Consider the following 11,041-nt stretch of genomic DNA (forward strand, 5'->3'; position numbering starts at 1 on the left):
TAATGTTAACCATGCCTAAAAATTGTTTTACAGTTTCGACGACGTTTCCGGAGCACCTAGTACATTGGAAACGGAATCAGCGAAAACCTGCGACGGAAATCAGCTCGGAGAAAATGCATTCCAAACGTATGCGTCGGAACCGATCTTAGATGCAATCGAGCACAAAAACTTAAGCTCGCAGACGCCGTTAACTGTCACATATCGACAGGATGATCACAAAACGACAGCTGCCACGGAATTGCCCGTAAGATCCGCCGAGTCCGAGAACAGTCATCACGAAGCACCTTCCAAGTCGAACCCGCAACACGAACCGCTCGCCGGTGATAGACCGGACGGCAGCCGAGCGCTGCCCAGCGCAAACGATAAGTCCAAGAGGTACCTGTACACGGGCCCGCCGAAAATCAGTCTGTCCACGTGGAACGAACGTCCCAAACGGCAGGTGAGCATCAAAACCGACCGAGACTACGTGATTGGCATCAGGCAAAGGTTCCAGCAGAAGGCGGAGGACGCGGAGACGAAGCCGGACGACGGGCCCGTGTCCCGGGTTCCGATCGTCAAGTCGGTCGAACTGAAAAAACCATACGCCGAACAGCTGCAAGCGACCAGCCCTGTGCTGGCTCTGTCCGAAGCGATCAAAGCCCAAGCCAAGCTCAGCAACGGTTACGGTTACCGTAGCGGTACGATCGCGTTGACGGGCGGCAGCGACGAGAATGCGAAACCGCCTGCGAAGAAGGATTACGGCAGCAGGCCGTACGCTTTCAGCAAGTTAATGAACCGGCCTAGGAAACCCAGGGAGTTCTCGGCGAACGTGGACCCCAGGGAAACCCTGCTCGAATCGATCAGGTCGTTCGGCGGGAGGGACAACTTGAGGAAAATCAGAGCCTAACACCGCCTCCACCAGTTCACCATCATTCTAAAAACGCACTATTATTGTTCAACCTAATCGTTGTCGGCCACTCGTGTTGAAAACGTACCCGCTGTAAACGAGTCCCGTGAAAGTTGTTTCTTTTTGTTTCGCATCGAAGACGGGTTGGAAGTACATATGTGACGTTCGCACAATAAATGTTTTGCTGCTGTGTGCACTGCGATCGGTACGGTTATCGTTTAAACTATTGGCGAACACGGTCCGAATTGCGGCAGGTTACCTCCAGGCACACGACTTGCGGAGACCTCTCGACGATCGAAGTCGGCTATAAAATCGTGCGTTTGATCTTAACACTTGTTGTTTTTTTTTTTTTTTTTTTTTCGAAAAACAAAAATTGTTTTCAAATATCGAAATCATTGTACCAAGTGTAGGTATACTCGGTGTTACGAATACGCTGCGTCTGCTTTTGGCTCTAATCGTCAGTGACGGAGTAAAGTCGCTGCAGACAATCGCCAAGTTTAAATCGAATAACCACGCTAGGAAATTCTTGTGCTCAAATCCACTCTTGTAGTTATCGCGATCAGTGTACCGTTTTCCGTGTTTCTGTTGCAATCGAAACACCGAACAAACACCTGCTGATGCTCATAATGTTGTAGTACCTACCTTATTATATATAGACGTCCTAATTTTTTTTATTTTTTTTTTTTTTGATCTTGTGTATTTTTAACATATACACGTTTATAGAGACTCGAATTACTATATTAAAGTTGCAATCGGAACCAAGCAATAATTGTGACGATTTTTATTTTTTTTATTTTATATTTTACACGTTTGCTCAATATTTCTAAAGTTTCAAAAATACTTATTTTGGATTTGTTTTCGTTTACCAAAATAATAGATGATACGTACGTTAGAAATACAAAATATTCGTTTTAATAGGGAATCATTTATTAGTTAAATTATTATCGTTACAACCTATGTTTGAACCCAATGAAAATATTAATCATTATTATTTATATTGTATGTAGAGTCAGTTAATGTTTTTTTTTTCGTATTTATATAACAAAATAAACTATAATACATTATTTATGATACTAATAAATTCAATTATTGGAATTTAACTTAAGGGTAATTATTAATACAGTAAAACACCCAAAGTTTATAGACTAAATATTATTATGTAAATTTTTATTTTATGTTTGATTGTTTGTGTTATGTAAATAAAATAATGTACACTGTTGTTTGATGTAATTGTTAGAAAACTAAAGATCATTCCTCATGTGTTATTGTCCTAACAAGTATGTAAATAGTTGGTTTTGGCAAATTACTCGTATTTATTTTAAACTGTAAAGCTTGTATAAACGTAATCTGCAATATGAAATTAGAGATTAATTATAACAATTATAATTCACTTGCAAAGTAAAACTTTACCAACTAACATAATCTTATGAAATTTATAGTAGGTAATAATAGTGATTAAGATCAGTGATATACTTGAAGCTGAATCCAATAATGTTAAGGTTGTGCAAGATATTATTTTTTAAAATCATTAAACAATATCATAAGGTAGTAAGTGAAATATTACCTATAGATACAATAAATTATATTAAAATGTGTCATTAAGATTTAACAATTGAAAACATCTTAAAACAAAGCTCTATTTCAATAGAAGGTTTTTTACAGTAGTATGTCTATTGACATGATCTACTCAATGTTTACATATTAAAGTAGTAATATATGACAAATTGGAACTTATATATAGATAACATGTTTATTTGTAAATGAGTGTGCAAATAATAATACTAATGATCAGTTGTTTTATCAGGAAAAATAACCATGTAAGTATAATACAGTGAAAACTTTCTATAATGAATTTGAAGGACCAAAGGGACCAAGAGATTTATTTTGCTATAGAGTTTTTGTAATAAAGAGGGTTTAAAAAAAAAAAAATTGTAATTATTTATGTATAAATGGTTAGGTATCTATGTATTGTTATTTAACATTATTTCTACATTAAATAAGTAATAAATTACATCACCAATTTATTATTTTATTAAATTATAATATGTATTATATTTTATACAATTTTTTAAAATAGTCTGTCATCTTTGTTTGAACTTGTTTACTTTGCCAATATTTTTTTTTTTGTATTTTCTATGAATTTGTCCCATATTGTCGTATAACTTTGGATCATCCTCATGACACAATAAGTGTTTTCCTAAAAATTCAACCACATCAAGTGCTCGTTGAATACTTGGTATTATGACTTATAATATATAATACAATAATACATTATATATATATAATAACATGTAAATTGTATTATGAAACATAAATTATTGTTTCGTTTTTAAGAGTGACTAATACGCCAAAGAGAATTAATTTACTGATGCATTATACGGCAAACATTATTATGTAATATTTACATTATACAGAGTTTTTTGGTACAAAGAGTTTAGATATAATGAGTTTTTACTGTACATTTTTCATTTAAAGTATCACAAAGCACAATTATATTTAACTGGTACTTGAGATATTATAATTTTAGGTTAAAAAATCCAAAATATCTATATAATTTCCTTTAGTTATATCAGAAAAAGATAATTTTTTTCATCAATATTTAATAGCTTATTGATTAATTGTATTAGTATATAACAGATGGACAACTCAAAGTAACAATAGGACCAATTTTTGGAACTTTAAAATCTGGTGGGACATAGAAAAATGAATGAAAAAGGATTATTGAAATCACCATTAGCATTTACTTTAAACAATTTAATTTTACAACATTCAGTACTATGAAATAAGTGCCTATCACCTATAGCTATGTTAGCTATACTAATATAGATATACATTATATTATTATGACTTAGCTGGAATTCAATGCTAGAGAAAAATATAAAATATAAATTTTACAATCAACATAATCAAGTTAAATACTAATTATCACACTAAAATGTTATGAAATAATTTGAAAATATGGTACGAGCTAGAAAAAAAATTATGCGGGCACCGCCAGTTGTCCATCCCTGGTATATAATAAAATTGCATAATACATTAAAAATTATAGACAAATCATATATATATATATATATATAATAGATACTTGATCTAATATTGTTTTTGTTGTATTCATCTTTATGATTTTACAAGTTTTGTAGTATAATACTTAATAAAAAAATAATTATTAACAAATTTTATCTGTCCTTGTACTTTAGATATATTTTCAATAATATCAAATAAATCTAATTTTAGAAATCAAATTCATAGAATGCAAAATTTCATACATTTTTAATCATGTTTTAATTATGCATTGAAAAAAAAATCATAAAAGTCAACACAATCATAGGTGAATTTAGAATATCCTTAAGTTTATTTGAAATTCAAAGAACCATTTTTATAATACAATTAGGAATTTTTTTAACCTATAAACCACTTAATAGTGTAAGTAATAAATAAATCAAAACTAATATAAAATATACATAAAAATATTTTGAACTGAATTAAATTTGGTATTAAATAACTTTAATAAAAACAATTAAATTTTTTTTTATTCATTTTAAATATTACTATATTTTATGTTAACCTGCAATTTTTGATTTATTTTGAAAACTCTATGCCAAATTATATTAGACTACATCAATCAAATAAATAACCTAACTATATTCCATTTATTTTACATTTCTCCTTTAAGAGTAGCATTTAATTCTCCACCTTCCTTTAATTCTTTAATTATGTCTAAACCACCAATCAATGATCCTTTAACATAAACTTGTGGATATGTTGGCCAATCAGAATAAACTTTTAAGCCCTGCCGCACTTCTTCATCAGATAAAATGTCAAATGTTTCATAATCGATGCTGTTAAATTTAAATCCAAATTTAATAAAAGTAATAACATATAATATAAATTACGTCAACACTTACCCAGTTTGATTTAAGATTTGAATCAACTGATTACTAAATCCGCAACGAGCAACTTGTTTATCACCTTTCATAAATACCATTACATTGGCTTTATTGGTCAGTGATTTAAGCCTAAAAATGAAACATGTTAGAACTAATTAACAGAGAATATATATATATTATAATAATAGGACTAGGTTTTATGTTACTTTATTATTTTAACTGAATATGTTTAATAAATTGTAACCTAAAAACTAAAATTTCAAGAAAATATATACTTTATTAGTCAGAAAATGTGTAAAATTCAATAATTATTCACCTCTCATCAAGGTTAGTTTTGTTCTTTTCCAGTTTTAATAGATCATTTAGCTCACCAGACTCTTTCAATTCTTTTACAATATCTAATCCTCCAATTAATTCTCCATTGATATAAAGCTACACAAATATAAATTTTTTGTAGATAAGCGTTTTATAATTTAAACAATTTTATTATAATTTACTTGGGGATAAGTTGGCCAATTAGAGTATATTTTCAATTTTTCTCGAACAACTTGATCTTGTAGTATATCAAATGTACTAAATTCAGCACCAATTTCTTTAAGCAAATTTATAATTGCAGTACTAAATTTACACTTGGGTTCAGACTTTGATCCTTTCATAAAAAGCATAACAGGAGCAGAATTTATCAATGACTTGAGTCTCAAATTGATGTCTTCTACTTTTTGTTCTTTTTGGCTACCTTTGGTAAGCTAAACATGTAAATAAACATAGAACAAAAACATGTTGTATTTAAAATCAATTCAAAAGTACCAATGCTTGGATTTTTTTGTTTAGCTGTATTGGATCAACGCCGTCTAATACATCTACTTGAACACCATTACGAAATAGTATAAACTTAGGTACAGCAGACACATTGTATTTTAATGATAATTCGGCAAAATCTTCAGCTAAACACTTGGCAACTTTTATGTTCTATACAACAACAAAAAACCTCTTTCATTTACTTATTCAGAAGAATATAAATCATCATTTTTTACCTGGAAATCACTATCCGAAGCCAAATCGCTAAGAATGTTATTCATGTATTGGCACGGTTCAGACCAATCAGCGTAAAAATGTACGACGGACAGCCCATTTGAACTACAAATAATGAAAAGTTTAACACACATGTAAATTATTATTCATTAACGTAAAACAAACGGTTCTGTTTAATGTACACACATCAAAGAGTTAAATTCAGTTTCTGAAGTAATAGCAGTCACCATTTTGTAATTGCTAAGGGATTAATGAGTATTGACAGAAATCGTGAGTAACGTAGTTAGTTACAAGACCTAAGAACCAGACACTGGGATAGCTGATGAGTGCCGAGAAAATGTATTTTTCGACCAAATTTTGTCCGATAAATAATTGCGTTCTGTTTTGTATGCCTTCCGATCACGAGATCAAATACAACACAGACATTCTAGAACTAATGAATAAGTGACGACGGCGCGTATTGTCAACTAGTCGGCGCTCCGGCAGTGCAAACTATTATTATCAACCAGTAACCACTCGTAACAATGAATTCGTTATCCTAATATTGTTCAGTGATATCACAGAGAGCAGAGAAAAAGCAATGAGGTTCCAATCGTGCAATCGTATTCCGTACGGCAAGACAGTCTGCCGTAGCGTATAATTATATGGGATTTTTTTTTTCGCTGTCGCATAAGTTGTTTTATTTGAAATGTGAGGAGTGATTTTTGGAAGTGAATCTTTTGAGTTCATTTCAATCAAAATGTTAATATCGACCAAAAAAAAAAAAAAAATAGATTGGCGGTTTGCCATTTAATCATATTTGCATCTTTCAAATAACAATACATTTTTATATTCTAACATGCGCTATAGCCAAGGGCGCCCATATGGGGGGGGCAAGGAAGGGACATGTCCCCCCCCTAGAAAATGTCAAAAATCTTGGAAAATTGTTTACTATGATAAGAATATATTTATTTCAATAGAATTTAAAAATTTAATTTAATATATGAAAATCTATAGTCAATGATGTAGTGCTAAAAATATAAAAGGGTATACGCCAAATTCTGTCAAAAATAAAATCTCCACAGTAAAAGTATGATGTAGGGGGCTTTGCTCCCCACACCCAAGCCCGGTCATAGGCAGTGGTTAAAGTGGGAAAAATGTTGTGGGGGACTGTATTGATCAAAAATTGAGGAGCGTTCCCCTACCTAATTCTAAATCTTACCAATCTTTTTTAGGAAACCCATGAGGTCTAAGCCTCTTCTGTTACACATATATGTTCATAAAAACTTTATTTTCATTGGGTGTAGATATTAATTTCCCCCAAAGAAATATAATTTTATACATATGCCTGCTCAGTAAAAATAAATTGAAATACGTAGTAGGTAATGTTTAAAAAACTTAAATTAAACTTAACAAAACTAAAAAGAAACAATTACTAACCTAGCTGTTTGTTGGTCAATGTAGACAATAACCAATACGTACATTGCACATAAGGTTACATATAAGGTTACACATAAGGCAACTATGGGTGATGAAAGATTGTCATCACTTGCAATCTTATCTATTGAAAATTATATTGTTGAAAATCTCGATTGGACAACATTAGTAAATGAATTTGCAAAGATTAAAGCATTGAAAATTTCCACTAAATATATGAAGATTATTTGAATATAAACATACCTACGTATTAAATATATTATATTATTGATAATGAATTAAGATAATAATAAGTAATATAATACATTAATTTAAATCTAAGAATACTAATTTCTTGTATGAATAAAAATAAGAATCATATACTTTCATACTACAAACAAATTTTTTTCTTAATTCATAAAATTATTGATTTTTAATAAATATTTTTCCTGATTTTGGGGGGTTTAACCCTCTCCTCCCGTGGATCTGCCCCTGATAATGTGTATATATGTTCAAAGGGTTTATCCAAATAAATAAATAACAATAAATGTGGGTATACTTTATATTTGAGCACCTTTTTCCGAGCCCCTAGCTAAAAGATTAATAATACATAATACCTAATATATAATATTATTATGAACATACAATTTTTTACTAAGATATCAATTCCAATTCAAATTAAAGTATTAATTATCAAAAAAATAAATTATTAGTAAAAATATCTAATTCCTTTTTTTGTATAGAAACGAATTTATCTAGATAGATGAATTTTTATCTTGGATAATTTTTTAGATAAAATGAAATTATTTATCTAGATAAGATAAAAGTTCATTAAATAATTATCTAGATAAGTCTCAACACTGATTGTTGGTCGTCCAAAATATTTATTACTTTTAATATAGAAGCTGAATCGTCATTCAACTTTACAAAAACATTTCGAATGCTTTGTATATGTTTACAATAATAATCTGTTATATCTAATCACGTCCCCCAACGAGTAATTATAGGTTCAGGTGGTAGTATTACTTCAGTATCTACGTATCTAATCGTTCTAATAGACATAACAAATACTAACCATTAGGATAAAAATTTATCTCTGTCGTCTTTATAAGTTAATAACAAATTTTTGACCTTGATTCATAAAAAATATTCATAAAACGTTTGATTTTCAATAAACCATAAAATTATGCACTAAAACATTAAAATATGCTCTTATAATCAAAAATAACTCCTTAAACCAAAAAATGTCAAAATAGGCAGAAATATGCAATAAAAATGTTGAGTATTTCATCATAAATATTATGAAATGTATTTTATACTTACCAAGCATACGATAAAGTTAACCAAAAATATATGCAAATTTCTGAAAGTCCTTGCCCCTAGCTAAAAACAATAACGCGTTGCTATGACGTTTTAAAATTAAATTTTTCAACCTAACAATAGTTCGTATGAAATATTTGTCATATCAACAATAGAGTTGTAAGTAAACACATACAAATTCCTTCTAATCTTTTTTGAAGCCATCATAAGTTTCATTAATACTTTAAAGTTTCAAATTTAAACGATTTTAATTTGTCAGTTAACTATTTTCTCAATATCGCTGATCAAAGGTCGGTTTGGCAGATATTTCTACCCGGTAAGAACTTTTACCCTTTTCCAACAATTTCAAGCCTACACTTTGAAATATTAAAAAAAAATTATTTTTAAGAAAACTGTTATTTTAGGGTCAAATGAAGATAAACAATTTATTTTGTAATTTTTGAAAAATTTACTTTTTATTTATTATTATTTTTATTATTATTATAATTTATATAATAATTATATATATAATTATTAATATGATTTATTATTTATTTTTATTTATTATTTTAATTTTTATAAACTTTATTTTTAAATTAACTATTGACAATTGCCAGATACAAATTTTTTTCTTTAACTATTTTCATTCTAGTATACTAGTAAGCGTATTTTCCTATATATAAGGAAATGCCTACTATACTTATGGACCTTATCTTAACAAAACATGTAGGTATATTTAATAAGTAGTTAAATAAACATAAATCAAATTTTTTATTTAATATTGTGGTAATTAGTTTCATAAATATGATTTCTTGGAATCTTGTATATTTTTCACAGACAGTTGTTATTATTTATGGTTAGTACTTTAGTAGTCAATTTTAGCTGTTATATTATTATATATAATAATTTTTTGCACGAAAATTTAGTTCTAGTTTTTCTATTACAAAACATAACTTATTTTTTGCCGAATATTTTAGAATAAATTCCATTTAATTTAAGCAACATCAGTTAAAATATGAAACCATTACTCTTAGACTTAAATGTTAGGAATTTTTTTTAACATCACCTGTGGATACCCAAAGTACTGTGGGTTTTTCTTTTTCTTCTTAAAAACCTCCAATAAGCACGCCACTCGAATATGTCGATGAGGTAATGCTTCGGGTGGCAGGTCGCCATAATTTGTTTTTTCAATGTCACAAATTTTTGTGAGGCAAGTACGAGACAGCATTCGCGGTTATCCGAGAGTTATAGAAAAAAATATATTGTCTTTCCTAACCTCATTTGTAGAGCTGAGAATGTTTCTTGTCTAGCGTGACATCTTGACTAACCCCCCACGAGGACCCACCTTGACGTGGTGGGGGGCTTGCATCCCTCAACAGTTCCAAGAGCTATGCCAACGGTAGTTTACTACCAACAGGGTCTCCTATGTTGGACAGATCGACGAACTGAGGGCTGACAAAGCGGTTCTCATTAAAGGGTAGGGCGGGCTTTTCAGCCTCGGGTGGCAGCCGTCCTAGAGAAAGGAAACCTTGTTCGAAAACCCCTTGGCAGTAGGGCTAAAATGTAGTGAAGGAAATCACTTGAAAAACCACAATATGAGTTATTATCAATCAAGTATTATTACCACCTTAGGAGCTTCGGAACTCTGTAGGTCGGCAGGAGTGGGTGGTTCCGGTGTCAAAACCGGTTCCAACCATGGGTGTCCCCAGGGGGGGCAAGACGGGGCACTTGCCCCCCCCTGGAATAATGTTATTTCCACAGAAATATTTTTTAATGTTTTAATTGTAATAATAATACCTACCTAATTGTAATGTTTTAATTCATAATTTTAATAATGACGAAATATAATAATTTACTATAAATAAAATGTATAAAAAAATTTTCATTTATTTTTAAATTAATTTTGCCCCCCCCCCCCCCTAGAAAAATGTCTGGGGACGCCCATGGTTCCAACGTAGCGGGCCCACTTCGGTCATCATCAAGCGACCGCGAGGGTACGGGGGTGGCCGACCAGGCCCCGTTACTCTATCCATTACTGGGGCGAAGACGAAAAATTGCGGACCACGTTGACGGCAGCGAGTCACTTGGTCACCAGACGTGATCTTCGCGTCGACCACCGTCCGAAAACCGCATACCACCACCCGGGACGGCTATTCTCAAACGGAGAGTCAGTGCTCTGGGAACCAAGATACTGGTGCTTCGAGGACCAAGATACTGGGGAGAAAAAAGTACGTGGGACGTCCGCGTTCAGACGGATGGGCTGCCGGCGACCGCAGAAGCGTTCACCGAGATAGAATATCTGACGTCGTCCCAGAAAGTTGGTACATTAAAGCACTGGCTGAGAACCGTAAGGGACCATATGATGCGTACCAATGTCAAAGATGGGCCAGAGGAGGACGCGGTCGTGACGGCCGGAGGAACTATGATGGAAAAGATTGCTTCCACCTTCAGTTTCCCCAGTACGTTGCCGTCGGGCCCCTCCGATGCGTTGAAGTCGTCTAAACCACCAATCACCACTCAAGGACAATGGAATTCGTGCCCC

At 31.8% G+C, this 11,041-nt stretch overlaps 2 protein-coding genes across 9 annotated transcripts in view; one reads left to right on the forward strand and one right to left on the reverse strand.

The window, feature by feature from the left end:
- Nucleotides 1-1,244, forward strand: part of LOC112685432 (cordon-bleu protein-like 1) — a 98,725-nt gene extending 97,481 nt beyond the window's left edge. For all 8 annotated transcript variants that reach the window (XM_025557313.1, XM_025557364.1, XM_025557322.1 and 5 more), the window contains one exon: nt 34-1,244. In XM_025557313.1, the coding sequence (XP_025413098.1) occupies nt 34-886 (853 nt within the window). In that variant the 3' untranslated portion in view covers nt 887-1,244. The remainder of the gene's footprint in view (nt 1-33) is intronic.
- A 3,273-nt stretch (nt 1,245-4,517) lies between these two features.
- On the reverse strand, nt 4,518-6,311 carry LOC112685723 (glutaredoxin 3). Its single transcript, XM_025557687.1, has 7 exons — nt 5,992-6,311; nt 5,808-5,910; nt 5,581-5,742; nt 5,271-5,519; nt 5,090-5,205; nt 4,792-4,902; nt 4,518-4,725 (listed from the first exon to the last, which is right to left on the reverse strand). Exons 1-7 carry the CDS (start codon nt 6,033-6,035, stop codon nt 4,542-4,544), a joined length of 969 nt encoding a protein of 322 aa, XP_025413472.1. The 5' UTR covers nt 6,036-6,311; the 3' UTR covers nt 4,518-4,541.
- Between the last annotated feature and the right edge of the window lie 4,730 nt (nt 6,312-11,041).

This window comes from Sipha flava, unplaced genomic scaffold, assembly GCF_003268045.1.
Source record: "Sipha flava isolate LNK unplaced genomic scaffold, YSA_version1 107_pilon_pilon, whole genome shotgun sequence".
Taxonomy (NCBI): Eukaryota; Metazoa; Arthropoda; class Insecta; order Hemiptera; family Aphididae; genus Sipha; species Sipha flava.